A 14909-nucleotide genomic window follows, 5' to 3' on the forward strand; every position below is an offset into this window, starting at 1 on the left:
GTCTTTTCTTGTGAGTGAGGCGGTGGCCCTTGCCATTATGTAATACCCGAACTTTAACTTTTTGCTATGTAGTATAAACTCTCTTTCGGCTGCCACCTCGGAAAAATTGTGTTTGGATTAAAATTTCTGTTGTTTAATTTCTATTAATTGGTTACTCACAGATGTTCGCCCCCGAGAAGTCGATATTGATATTGATTAGGATGATGTTATTTATTGCGTGTAATAACACAACGGCCCTTTTGATGGTCCGTACAGGGATTATACTCCAGTTATGCGGGTGTTACTTGCGTTACAAATGTTCATGGCCTTGATAATTGTAATGCTCGTCTATATTAGGCGTACTTATTCGTGTGTATCCCTTTAGGATATCATTGCTTGAGACGATTGTATTTCGCTGGATTGTTTTTTTTTTTTTTATCTATATGTCTTAATGTTCACGGACTATATAACTTCTAATGATAAATTCTCATGATAATGGAATTTCACCTGTTAGTATTACTTTGTATGAAATGTTCTATTGTGTATTGTGGGGCTTAATTAGGCTCTGGGCTTAATTAAAAAATGAATTTAAATATTCTATTATTGGAAACTACCTTCGTAGTCCCTGTTGAATGCATTGTTTTCTACTACACAAACACCTTAGTCTTTGCCAAATAATAGAATTTGGCCACTCCTTGTTAGACGGCAATTATAGAAAGTAAGCTTTCATATTTTTAATCTTCTTATTTTTGTCCCCATTTTAATCACTGACCATTATTTCTATTCTGTTCTTCAGATTTTTTTATTTGATTGCATTGTGGTATGTTTGGGCTGATTTTGTCCACTCGAGCGTGGTGGAGAGTGACAGTGAAGGTGTCCCTGGTGCAGGGTGCAGGGTGCATGGGGCAGGTCACATGGTGCAGGTCACATGTGGAACCACATCCGCTTGCGGGGCCTGCTGCCATCGGTGCGGTGGCAGCAGCTGACTGCGGAGGGGGTGTTCGAGGACAAGGGCCAGCTGTGGCTGCTGTCGCAGTCGGGGGACCTGTTCTGCTCCCACCCCAGGTCGGACACCTTTCACGTGAGTGCCCGCCATCGTAGCTTCATGTCCCTACCCGGGCCCAAATACAATGTGCGCAGATTCACAAGGAACGTATCCAAGTAGTGTCTGTTTAAATAAGCATTTTAGAATATACTTAGGGTGGATAAGCATACCTGCCAAATTGTACGATTTTACCGGAAAATGTACGAAAAATAGTTTTGCTGTACGATTTTACGGACAAGTGTTATTTCGTACGATTTTTTCACAACTTTGGATAAGTTCTGCGTACCAGAACAATTTATCTCCAGTATTGTAATTGATATATCGATGTTATCCTTGGGAAACGGTATATCTCGATTATCGTGTTTTCTCGTATAATCGTCGCACATTTTATTCTAAAATCAAGTTTCAAAAGTAGGGGTGCGACGATTATGCGGAAAAAAAATTTTTGTTAGGTAAAGTTATTCATAAAAACAAAACCTGTTCATGGAAAGTACGTTTATTTAAAAAAAAAAGGGGAGTATACAAGAGCACGCCAAACAATCTACAGGGTTGGTCCGGAAAGTAATAGGACTGATTTTCTTCCGCCGCAACTGTGCTTCGGAACGTGCGCCGACCGACTGGATTCGGTAGAGGGGGTTCTTAGCTAACGAACGAGTGGCTGGTCAGTTGTCTCCGAGCAGCTGGAGAGTCAGGACAGGCTTTTTCGCACAACGTGTTTCTGTGAGTGGTGCAAGCCGAAAATGCTGCGTTCGTTAGAGCAGAGGTACGCGATTAAATTGTCTGTGAAACTCGGTAAATCTGTGACAGAGACGTTTGATATGATCAAGCAGGCTTACCCAGATGATGCATTAGCAAGAAGTGGTGTGTTTCGGTGGCACAAGGCCTTTTCGGAGGGCCGGGAAGAGGTCGCCGATGAAGACCGTGCTGGAAGACCTTCGACTTCGACAAACCCCGACAATGTGACTGCGCAAAGTTTTGAACTCAGACTGTCGACTGAGTATTCGTTTGATTGGCCAGATGTTAAATTTACCAAAATCTGTGGTTCATGACATTGTGACGGAGCATTTGAACATGCGCAAGGTGTGCGCGAAGATGGTCCCAAAAGTGCTCACTGACGATCAGAAATTGCCTTTCTTGTGAACAGCTACGTGACCAAGGCCGGCATCCCAACGCTTCCGCAGCCGGCCTACAGCCCAGATGTGCCCCCCCCCCCCCCTCCCCCCGGACTTCTTTTTGTTTCCTTGCTTGTAAAGGCCGATGAAAGGCGAGCATTTTGAGGACAGAGGGGATCCAAGCAGCTTGCACCGCTGCTCTCAAGGCTATTCCGGAGAATGCCTTCCGTGACGCCTTCAATCCTTGGAAATCGCGGTGGCAGCGCTGCATCGACGCAGAAGGAGCCTACTTTGAAAGTTTTTAAAGAATTGTAACGATTGGCTCTATAATTTTTTTTAAATCGACTCAGTCCTATTACTTTCCGAACAAACCCTGTATATTAATAATTCCTTAAACAAAAACCTTTCTTCAACTTTAAATAGAAAAACCAAAACTCTAACGCGAACACAAGCCACTTGAATCTGACGTGAACTAACGTGTCGTAGTACACACTTGCCACGAAATAATGCGGGCTATCAAATGTAGTTAACTCGGCACCTGACAGAGAACGCGCGTTGCATCCAATCGGTGAGATATCGATATTCGACTACGTGCGCGCACTCTATACGGGAAGCAACATAACCAAACATGAATGATGCGCTGGTTACATTTTGTAATGTTGCAAGACCCCTGCCCTCCTAGCTAAATATTTTTCTTCTAAACTATTTTTATGTATGTAAACATTTCTTTAAAAGTCTTGCTAAGAATATTTTTACCGTTTTTATGTATTTTAGGGTTGATATTTGCACTTGCTGTGTGTTTTAAGATGGTACTTTGTATTTTAACAAACATTTTTAATCATTACTATTTTTTATGTAATTATTCACAGATAAGTCGTTGTACTGGATTTTTGCCTTTTTTGGCCTACTTTTTCAGGTTATTCTAAATAAGTTTAATTTTGTCAAGTAAGTTGTATTATGATTGCTGTTTATAATTTTCATTAACGTGTTGCATAATAGTTATAGAACGAGGAACTGTGTCTGTGGCGGATGTAAATAGAGAGAAAGAGGGATATGAGATTCGTAAGTAAGAATGAGATGGACACTGGGATTCCCCACCAACAGAGACAAAAGCTGGGATTCCCCACTGGTCGTGGGAACTGAGTGATAACTGCTGTCTCACGGTGTGGGAGAGAGAACGAGAATGTAAAGTCCCTGGCTCTGTGTAGAAAACTGTTTTCAATGTATGTCGCGTATTCCTATCGGCTTGTGATTTGTAGTGTGAATGGAGCGTGTGTGTGATTGGTCGGTGAGGTCATGTGACTGCCCTCCCTGCGTGGAGGAACCAGTGCCATAATCTCACCAGTCGTCTGTCGATCGCTGCACGAGGAGGGCGCGTTCGGTGGCTTCTCACAAAATATGTAGTAATTGAGAAGGATAAATTTAACGTCGGTAGCTAGGGCCATGCCGAAGATAGTAATTTAATCATTGGTTGTTTTTGGAACTTTTGGATGTTTTAATTAGAAATTGCTGCTACCGACGTCAGCGTTTTGGCTCATGGCGAAATTCATTTTCACTGGGTGCGGCCATGTTTGAGGCCGCACTGATTTCGTGTACTTACAGTAAGACGTTATTGAAGGACTTAACCTAGGCTACATCATTTTTCGTATCGCCCGAGCTGCGAGCAATTCTCGACAGGCGGATGTACGAATTGAATGAGTGAGAAAAATTTGGAAGTGATTGGATTCGTCGTTGCAGCATTCTATATTGAAAAATAAAACTAAAACTACAATTGGCGTGTAACATCGTTTTCTTTTTTGTATATAACGAACCATTATAATTTTTATAAGCAGTACGCCGCGGTAACGCAGACAATCAGATAAAGGAATTACCGTTTAAAAACGTCTTTAAAAGAAAACTTACACTTCAGACAACTTTGTCTTTCCGTTAATTAAATAAATAAGTGGTAATGACCGGAATTAAATTTTAGATTATACCTACACCGCAGCAACGCAGACGATCAGATAAAGGAAATAACATTTAAAAACATCTTATAAGAAAATTTACACGTCAAACAACTTCGTATTTTTCCGTTTATTTATTAAGTAAGTGGTAATGACCGAATAAATATTAGATTTATACTTTAAAATACATCGTTTTATACGGAAAAGATACCTACACAAAGCGCTCGGCTTCTACTAGCGGGACCAAAAACATCATGCGACGTTTACGCTAGAAGTTTTTTTATCCCAATTTTGACAGCCTAAATATGGTTGCGACAATTATGCGATAAAACACGGTAGTGTATGTGTCGATATTGTTCTATCGTTTGTTTTATCCCATTTCTTGATGCTGATGGTTTTCTTTTAATTAGTTGCAGTCAAGATGGCGGTGTTTTAGCAGAGTTAATATATGCGTGATGTAATTTGATTTAAAGAATATTTTTTTTAATGTAGCAGTATACCATTTCTGCAGCATGATTTGGTATTTTAACGTTTATTTTCAGAAATCATCATCACGTGGTAGCCTTAGCTCGTACAGAATTCCTATGATAAGCCCCACACAGAAAAAACTACCCAGTCCAAACCCTGTTGGAGTAGGCCTAAATGCCAAAAATGAAAATGAACGCAAAAGGAAATCAGATTCCATTAGTGTCCCTAGTTCCAGTAGTAAGACATTTGCTTTAGCAAGCTCTTGTGACAAAACTATTATGAAGAATCTAATTCCTGTCATTAATTGAGAAGAAAAATTTTTATGTTCCTGTCATCTAAACTCAGCATGGCTTTTTGTCTGTTTCTTCTTAGTGTAATACTATCTTTTGATAAGGTAAATACAACCCTCCAGTCGGCATCTCCACATATCCATGTCCTTAGGCAATTGTTGTTTGATTTTTTGGGAGACCTGTTATCAAACATTGTCAAGCCGAAAGTAATTAAAGACAGCTCCTTACTTGAACTCGACTACCACTCCATTGAGAATCAGAAAGAAGACACCAATTTAGTTGTAGGGAATTGGGCTGTAAACATTGTGAAAACCCTGGAAGACAAAGAAAAAATAGGTTTCTATTCTTCTGTTCGTAATTACTTTGTCTTAGCTTGCGATTACATTGTCAACAAGTTTCCTTTAAAATATGAGGTACTGCAACATGTAGAAGTTGCTAGACTCAGTAACATTGAGAATGACAGCTTTTCTTCTGTCCATTATTTTGTGGAATTATTTCCTATTATGCTTGCTGTAAAGGAAGGGGAAACACAAGATGCTGCTATAGACGAAATACAAAAGCAGTTCACAACTCTTCAGGTCAAAGACATTTCAGATATTTGTGCAATAGAAGTTAGTGAAGACGTAAAATGGTCTCAGTTAGCCAGTATTCGAGAAGTAGATGGAGTGGCAAAGTATAATCGGATAGCTAGAGTAATGTTATCAATCTTATTCATCCCACACAATAACGCTGAGTGTGACTGTACTTTCAGCTCAATTAAGAAGAATCAATCACAGTTCAGGTCATCAATGTCAAATGAAACTCTGGAAGCAATTTCTATCCTCAAGTCCAGACAAACTGGTGTATGTTATGAACAGAATCATAGTGCAAAATCTTTGAAGAAATAACGAAGAATGCGGCAGCTTCCTCTTTGAAATTGCAATGCTCGACTTCAAATTAAGTTAAAAAAGTAATGAAAAAGCTATTTATATACTTTTCTGTATTACATTTCTTAATTTACATTATATTTATGTTGATTAATGGTTGTGTTAGGCTATTTGGCATTGTTTCCATAATTATTTTTAATCACAGTAATTTTTGTGATATGGAGTAAAAATTGCCGCATGTCTTTTACGCAAAAAACTAACATTTTGAACATCTTGAAAAGTTGGCAGGTATGGATAAGTAGTTGTGTTTTTGTATTTATTTTTCAAACTGTATTTTTATAAGAGGAAAAATGGCTAATACTGGTGTTTTCAGAATAATCCTATGCACAGCAAGAATGCTTCACGTCAGTTCATAGCCTTGCATTTTGAGGAGATACCGTGCTAGAAACACCAGCGAGCGTCGCACTTATCTTCCCGCCTCACTAACATAGGTTCACCCCTAACTAGGTGGGCCCCTTAAAGAAGAGTGTTCAGCAAAAAAAAGACTGATGTGGACATTCCTGTACTTGTAAACAAATCAACATCACTGGAAACTATAGGTGGATGGGGTCCTGAAACTCGGAGGTAAGAGTCGGGAGAGACCAGCCCCGAACTTCAGGAGAATAACTTTTCTCCTTGGGATAGTCCCTCAGAAAAACCAATTTTTTTATTGTAAAAACCTCTGGCAAACTAATTTTTATATAACAAAAACATTATATGTTTACGTTTTTGTCACCATCTACATCACATAACAAACCGGGGCTTTGCACATCTATTGAACAGATAAAGCACAAAGATATCACTAAAACACCCATAAGCCCTATCTGTGAATCGTAAATCCAATACTCATTCATAAATGCTGTTAAAAATAAAACCTTTTGATGAAATAAAGTTCTCAATGTGAAAAAAACAAAAAAATAAATTTATTTATTTTTGCTTTTGACGAACATAAACATCATTACCGTATTTTTAGGTTGTGTTTGAAAATGAACTTCACTAGAGCAGCAATAAACAAGTGTCTAAACACATGATAGTCAAAATGATGCAACTCAGTTTTTAAGAAAGACACAATCTTAGTTTGAAATATTTAGGTAATAATTTTCTGTTTGATTTTCAGAAACATCAGTGTGATTTTAAGAATTTGCAGATGGTCATTATGTATGATCAAAAATAAATGTAGGAAAATGAATGTTTTTTTTACGGTAAATTTAAGAAATACAAATTTGGCGTTCCAGGTAGTAGTGGCAAAAGTGATCCAGGTGACTTCAGTACCTAGTATTTGGAAATTCTTTAAGAATTTACCTGATAACAGGATTCAATGCACTTTTGCCCTTCTGCCCTGAAACCTGAATATGGTTGAACAGGAATGCCCAGGCATATAAATATCTGTGAGTGCGTGTATGTGTGTGTGTGTGTGTGGGGGGGTGGTTTGTGTGCGTGTGGCGTGTGTGTTTTGTGTGTGTGTGTGTGTGTATATATATATATATATATCCATCCTAAAGATAAAAATGAGCTGGTCATTCTTCAAAAAAATCTAGCAATTGAAGTTTGCCAGAGAACATTTTTTTTTCTTTCACCACACTAGAATTATCTTCCCGCCTCACTAGCACAAATACACCCCTGACCAAGGAGGCCCCTAATACACTTTCTTATTCATTATTTTATTAATTCATTCTTAAAAAGTTCAAATTTGGTGTGTATTTAGAACAAGGACAAAGTTATTTAAAAGTATTAACCATACTTGTTGAAAGTGTTTTACTGTGTGATTATTTGCAAGTGGAGTGTGTGTGCTGTGGTTGCTCGCAGGTGCTGCCCCTCCCGTGCCACAACCCAGTGGTGTGCGTGGCGGCGTCTGCCATGACGGTGTGGCTGCTGGACTCCGAGGGCAGGATATATGTTCGTCAGGGCATCAGCGACACTTGCCTCGACGGCACCACCTGGAAGGAACTGTCCTTGGCTCAGCTCGGTAAGCAGGGTTCCCGCAGACATGGAACATCTGGAACAGGGAGAACTATGAGTAGAGCCAAAATTATATGGTTATATCCGAAATCGCGAATTTTTACACGAAATCCACCCCAAAAATAACACCCCAATATCACATTAAATTGTAACTACCAACTATCAGTCCATAAGTACCCGTTTGTAGAAAGATGGTCGTTATCTCACTCAGTGTGGTTAATGCATTGAAAATTACAAACTATAACAAACATGATTATTTCACGCACCGAAGAGGCCCATGGTTGCAGATAGGTTAGAGTCTGTTTACTTTATTTTGTTAACAGGCATCTCTTCCAGATAACACGTAATGTAAACATCTGATGGTCTAAAACTAAAATAAACAGGTTACCAATCATAACAGGGTGAAAATTCTCATCAGTGCCGTATTTGCTGTATCCTTAGCATAATACACATGAACGATAACTGCACGTATAAAATAAATATGCATGTTATTCAAATATATAACATTAAAACAATTTCATAATCAATTGACTTTTCCTGTAACGCAATTCAATGCATTGCTTTTCTTGAACTATTTTTGTAGTGTTGCCACACGAGCTGATCAAGCTACTTTTCGCTTCAATTCCAATATTTACTTTTTTCGTAGCTATGGGCTTTGTTTATAATTGACGTGCACAAACTTAATATAAATTTTTTAATCATGCTGAAAAATAAAGCTACTGCAGCATCACGCGTGGAAGAGTTTAAGAAGGAAGGATTGTACGTCTGTGACAGAAAAATAGGTTTTTGTAAATATTGTAACTGCCGTTTGGAGCATAAATGCAAGGACACTGTAAACAAGCACATTATCAGTGACAAGCACGTAAAAGCTAAATGATCCTCACCTGCTCTGAAATGACAGCTTTCTATCCCAGAAGCGATGTTGGTGCAAATGTGCGAAAAAAACAAAAAGAAGATTTTGTTCTCGAAACTGTTGAACCCTCTTGAGAAACTTGACAACAGCAAGCTGACTGCAAGGATGCAAAAGCATGTAAGTGGTGCTGGTGATCTTCCAACAGCATATTGGATGAGAAAAAAGTACATTCTCCTACTTAGGAACAAAAAAGAAGCAGAAATCAAGCAGCAGCTCTTGGGGCAAGATGTACTGTGTTTTCTCGCATAATCGTCACACATTTTATTCTAAAATCAAGTTTGAAAAGTAGGGGTGTGACGATTATGCAGAAAAAATTATTTTTTGTTAGATAAAGTATTCATAAAAACAAAACCCATTCATGGAAAGTACGTTTATTTACAAAGTGAAGTATTAAAGAGCACTCCAAACAATTTTATTTAATAAGTCATGCAACAAAAACCTTTCTTCAACTTTAAATAGAAAAACAAAATCTGTGATCCAAATGCAAGCCCAACGAACGCGTAACTACCATAGTAAATACCACAAGTGAGCGGGATATCAAATGTAGTTAACTCAGTTCCGCATAGAGAGCGCGCGTTGCATGCAGTCGGCGAGATATCGATATTCGACTATGTGTGCGCGCTCTATGGGAAGCAACATAACCAAACAGTAATGATCGCAACGAGCGCAGGCTATATTTTTGTAAGCGGTACACTGCGGCGACGCAGACGAACAATGGAGATTATAACATTTAAAAAGTCTTTAAAAGAAAATTTACACATCAGACAACTCCGTATTTCCGTTATTTAAATAAGTATGCTGTAATTTCTGAATAAATATTATATCTATACTTTTAAATACATCATTTTATACGGAAAATATACCTACACAAAGAGCTTGGCATTTAATAGCGGGACCAAAAACATCCTGCGACGTTTACGCGAGAGGTTTTTTTTAACCAAATTTTGACGCCCTAAAATATGGGTGTGACGATTATGCGATAAAAGGGGGTATTCATACTAGCTGATGAAACTACCGACAAGAGTAACAACTGTGTTTTCAACATACAGTAGAATCCCGCTGATGCGACCCCTCATGGTTCCTGGGAAAACGGACTTATAAACGGAAGGGTCGCAATAGAGAATTCGGGCCAATCCCCCCCCCCCCTCCCCTCCCAACCCAAAAAAAACCTTAAAAAATCGCCTTTGTTCGCATAGATTACATATTCAAATAGTCTATGGTGTAAAAAAGACAACTTTTTAAATTTATATTACAGTATTTAAATCGCATGATGTCTCCCGAAAAAAACTATACCCTAAAAAGCAATACTGGAGCTCCCATTGCCGAGAAAAAAAAAATTTAACACAGTGCAGCGTGTCCATTTTCGCCGTCTTTGTATAGAAAAATCAGACGATTTAGTATTGAAATGATAACTTTTTATTAAAGGTTTATTATGTCTCTTGCGGGCTGTATTAGTGTGGCGTTTGAAAGGTTGCATCCCGTGACCAGACCTGCCAACTCTCACGATTTTGGTGTGAGGCTCACGATTTTAAGGTCCATCTCACGCCCTCACGCCAAAATAGTTTCTCCTCACGATTTTTCGGGGCCCCAAGATTTTGTTTGTAAAAGTTACAAAACAAGTTTTACGAAAGCTTACAGTAACGAGTTTCCATCAATACTCGAGTCACGTAAAGGAAGTAATTTTGCGTTTTGTAGCGTGTGCTGTGCTGATTTTTCTATCTCGCATAGTGGAAGAGGAGACATTGTGAAACATGTCGCTACAAAAAAAACACAACTAACACGTGAAGTGTATTGCTTCCAATAAAAAAATTAATTTTGCTGTGATCAGTGTTAATAGTGTTACACGAGCAGAATGTTATTTTACATCTTTTTTAGTTGCGGCCCTGCATGATCACTACACGACAGCGCTAAATTATGTTCAACTAAATTAAATCTGCAACCTATAATTTGTTGAAATATATTTTGAAGCAGAGACCATGTAACATATGTACAGGTATGTCACTTAAATTTAAAGATTCTCATTTGTTGTTTTTTTAAATCTAACCTGTATTTATGGGCCTGAAAATTTTTATCGAGGACCTCATGATTTTTTAAATTTGAATGTTGGCAGGTCTGCGTGACACAACGGGTGGTCTGGCGGCGCTTATCGCTCTGGTCCATCCGGCTGACGTGCAGGAATGCGAGAAGTAGGGTAAGCGCGTGTGTGTGTGCGTGTGAGAGAGAGAGAGAGAGAGAGAGAGAGAGAGAGAAAGAGAGAAAGAAAGAAAGAAAGAAAGAGAGTGAAAAAGGGAAAAGGGTGGTGAGGGGTGGGGGGCTGGCGACCAGCAGCATCGTTAGCTAGCGAGAGTGTGACGGTAAATGTCAACCTTCACCACTTCCGCTTGCTGCAGGGCTCTCTCTCTTTTATCTCTGTCTTCACCTCCTACAAATATATTGGCTGGCAGGTCTCGCCCTCTTCACCTTATCTTATCTCTCACGCACACTTGAAGCACCTAATACGTCGGCACGGGACCGGGACAGCAATAGACTTGTGCGTAGATGTAGATGCTATCAGGTGACCGGTGCAGTTTACCGGTATTGGGTAGCGTGGGCAGTCTGGAGGGGTGGTATCTATTTTTAGTCGTCTTTTGTATACCTGCCTGCTTACAGTACAGCGCTCGCCAAGATAAAAGTGAACACACAGCGCACAACAAAGTGTAACAGACTTGTTTTTCAGCCGATTTTACTCAAATTTTCGACTTTCTCTGCTCAAATTTTTCACGGTTCCTCAAAAAAGGTTGTATAAATGGAATGGACGCATCAGAGGGGGGTCGCATCGGCGGGATTCTACTGTATTATTTAAAATTTTGGGCCCAGGTGCTGAACAAGATGTTATCCTAGGAGCTTCTTGTGTCCTTGATGCAGCAAATGCTGTTTGTTCTCGGGCAGTGATTGATGTGTGCTCTAAGTATGAAATAAAGGAGGAAATCATAATTGCATATGTTACAGACAGTGCCAGGTACATGACAAAATCTGCTGGCACCCTTAAAGTTGTACTTGGTGATCACATGTACCACATACAATGTTGGGACCATAAAGTAAACATAGTCGGGCAGATCTGGCAAAACAACTTGGCGGAGCTAAACCTCTTTGTTTGCAAGGTAAAAATGGCTATCCTTAACACCAGAAAGAGGAGGCACGCATACCTTGAATTTCTTCTCCAGAAACCTAGAGAAAACAAGACTCTGATCAAGTTGTTCCCAATGCCAGTGGTTACATGTTGGAACAGTGGTTTGAGTCTGTTTCATACCTCGCACTCCATCTAGATGACATTGTGGAATTCTTTGAGCAGCTGAGTGAAGATTATGCTGGTGTTAAACATATCAAGGGACTTCAGAAGGAAGAGTTACAATGTCTTGAGGCCACTCGACATTTGTAGCTCAGAACCGTAACATCTATGTAGAGCTCATTAATTTTCTTCATGAAACAAAGTATACTACTGCTCATCATCTGTGCACCAAACTGGGTAAACTGCAAACTGCTTTTGACATCTTGGCTAAGGGAATATTTCCTGAAAAAGTAGAAGCCATTTTTGCAGAAATGAAAATTGTTAACTCTGCAGCCCTTAAAGAACAGTTCAAAAACACAGCTAAACTCAGTCTTGTAAAACTGACTGATCTGATCAACAGTAATACATCTCACCAACTATTTCTGGGATTCAGCGCTATAATGTGATACGCCCCTCGTGCCCTAAAATGATATTATTTTAATTTAATATAAAAAAAAAGGCCTAGGAAACAGCTGGGCAAAACTATATATATATATATATATATATATATATATATATATATATATATATATATATATATATATATATAAAAAAAACAAGTATTACCAGAGGGGGCACGAGGTGGTGAACAAGACAAATTTATACTCCTTGCACACAAGCAACTTGGGAGCTAGTGGATAGTTTAAATAGAATAAGGTATATGATAAATAAATAAACACTTCATAAGTAGATTGGTCTATAGGTGCCCTGTTTTATTTAAAAAGGTAAATTAATACTTTTTATTTTGGTTTCACAATAAAATGGTATTAATAAGTTACAATATATTAAAGTTATAAAAAGGGGGCGGCCCGATATTATTAAAACACGTTATCCTATACTGTTAACAACACAAAATGACATTTTATAGCAGGTTAGTTTCATCCACTTACAGTAGAATTCCGCTGATGCGATACCTCACGGTTTCCGGAAAAAGGACTTATAAACGGAATGGTCGCAATAGAGAATTCGGGCCAGTTTTTACCCCCCACCCCCCCTCCCCCCAAATATATATATATATATATATATATATATCCAAATACATAAAAAATCACCTTTGTTCGCATAGATTTCATATTCAAATAGTCTATGGTGTAAAAAAGACAACTTTTTAAATTCATATTACACCTCGGACTCGCATACCTCAAACAATGGGTTCCGATAAATACTCGCGCTAAGTGAATTCGCATCACGCGAGTTCGGCTATGCTAGCCGGCTGGTGGTTATTTTCCTTCAAAACGTGGCGAAGGAACTTGTGTGGATCAGGTAGAAAACATTCGGCTATAAACGAGAGCTATAAGAAAAATGCTATCCTGAAATGCTGTGACATGTTTTTGGAGTAGATAATCACAGCGACAGACCGACAGGATGCGCTCCCGCCCTTGCCGGCAGCGATGTTTATTTTGACAGCTAAAGCTATTATCTTTTCCACGTCCCTTCACAGCATAAAAAAAAAGAGAGAGAAAAAAACACGTTGGAATGCAGATGGAAAAGTAACTATTCAGTAAAATAAATATATTTACGGCACTGCTAAATTTTTCTATTCAATAAAATTTGAGGTATTAGTGATTTTTCAGCAGAAACTGATGTGTGACGAATAAATAAATTGTATCATAATAACTTAAACGTATAAAGTATTTATTAATGGCGAAGGACAGTCGTATAAGCCTATAAATATATTTATTTTACCGAGAATGGACTATACAACCTGGCTTTTGTCACACGCGGTGTGGGAGGGGAGGAGGATGCTGACAGTTTCTCACGCAGAAGGTTGAAATAAGGGAGGGAATGTGTTGAAATGTTAGTTGTTAGGGGGGGGGGGGGGTTTACATGGTTTGTGGCTCTGGGAGGGATGAGCCTTGAAGAATTAGCAGGGGATGGAGAGGTAAGCGTCACGTCACGTATGACGTCAAGCCGCCGCTACCGCCAGCCTGGCCGGACAAGTTTCTTACGCTCTTGCAGAAGCTACCACAGCGGCTTTTCGTGCGGGCGCGTAAGATAACATGACAGCTGAGACGGCTTTTCGTGCGATAGTGGACGCGCCGAGCTTGGCTAGACACTGTCGCGTGGACAGTCTAGAGGGGTGGTATCTATTTTTAGCCGTCTTTTGTATGCCTGCCTGCTTACAGTACAGCTCTCGCCAAGATAAACGTGAACACATAGCGCCCAACAAAGTGTAACAGACTTGTTTTTCAGCCGATTTTACTCAAATTTTCTACTTTCTCTGCTCAAATTTTTCACGGTTTCTCAAAAAACGGTCGTATAAATGGAATGGACGCATCAGAGTGGGGTCGCATCGGCGGGATTCTACTGTATTACAGTATCAATTTGACATATGCATATTTGATAAGTTCTCTATGGCACTGCTCGCTGGTATTCAATTAAATAATTTGTTTCGTTGGCAGTAGGGAGAAGTTATATGCTAAATATCACCCGGGGCTTCAAGTTAAACATCTGACCAGGAGGAAGCTCTTCTTAAAGAGAAATGAAGTTGGACCCTGTCTGAAACACAAGCCAAATTCCAAATGAATTAGACCTGCTTCCAGACAGTCAAACACAGTCCGCGCGAAAAGGCCAACAAACGGGAATTCGGGGAGGAAAAAAAATAGACCGAAGTAACTCACCAAACAGGGTGTAGCTCCTGGGCTAAGGAAAAGTCTCGCACCGACATCAGAAAGGCGCGGACCGAGAATTGCACGGATGATGGAGCAGAAATCATCATTTAGAAAACAAAAAAAAATTAATAAAATTTTGAACTTAAACATGGCTTGTTTTCTAATTACATATTACTACTGACTGGCTACTACTGAATTTTGAAGCTGGAATCACATCCCTTAACACAGCTGACTACATTCCTTATTCCCACGAGTTTGTTGTTGCCGCGAAAAAGCTTCTTAACCGAGGTGACGCCGTGATGACGCGGTAAGTAGCCGAAGTCAGAGTACTAAGTGTCGCAATGGCGGACAAAACTCCTAATTAAAACGGGCGGTC

The 14909-nt window shown here is 39.3% G+C and overlaps 1 protein-coding gene across 2 annotated transcripts in view; it reads left to right on the forward strand.

The window, feature by feature from the left end:
* Positions 1–14909, forward strand: part of LOC134527402 (tectonin beta-propeller repeat-containing protein 2) — a 203458-nt gene that overhangs the window by 132086 nt on the left and 56463 nt on the right. For both annotated transcript variants that reach the window (XM_063360066.1, XM_063360067.1), the window contains exons 13-14: positions 903–1060; positions 7549–7708. In XM_063360066.1, the coding sequence (XP_063216136.1) occupies positions 903–1060; positions 7549–7708 (318 nt within the window). The remainder of the gene's footprint in view (positions 1–902; positions 1061–7548; positions 7709–14909) is intronic.

This window comes from Bacillus rossius, chromosome 1, assembly GCF_032445375.1.
Source record: "Bacillus rossius redtenbacheri isolate Brsri chromosome 1, Brsri_v3, whole genome shotgun sequence".
In the NCBI taxonomy this organism is placed as follows: Eukaryota; Metazoa; Arthropoda; class Insecta; order Phasmatodea; family Bacillidae; genus Bacillus; species Bacillus rossius.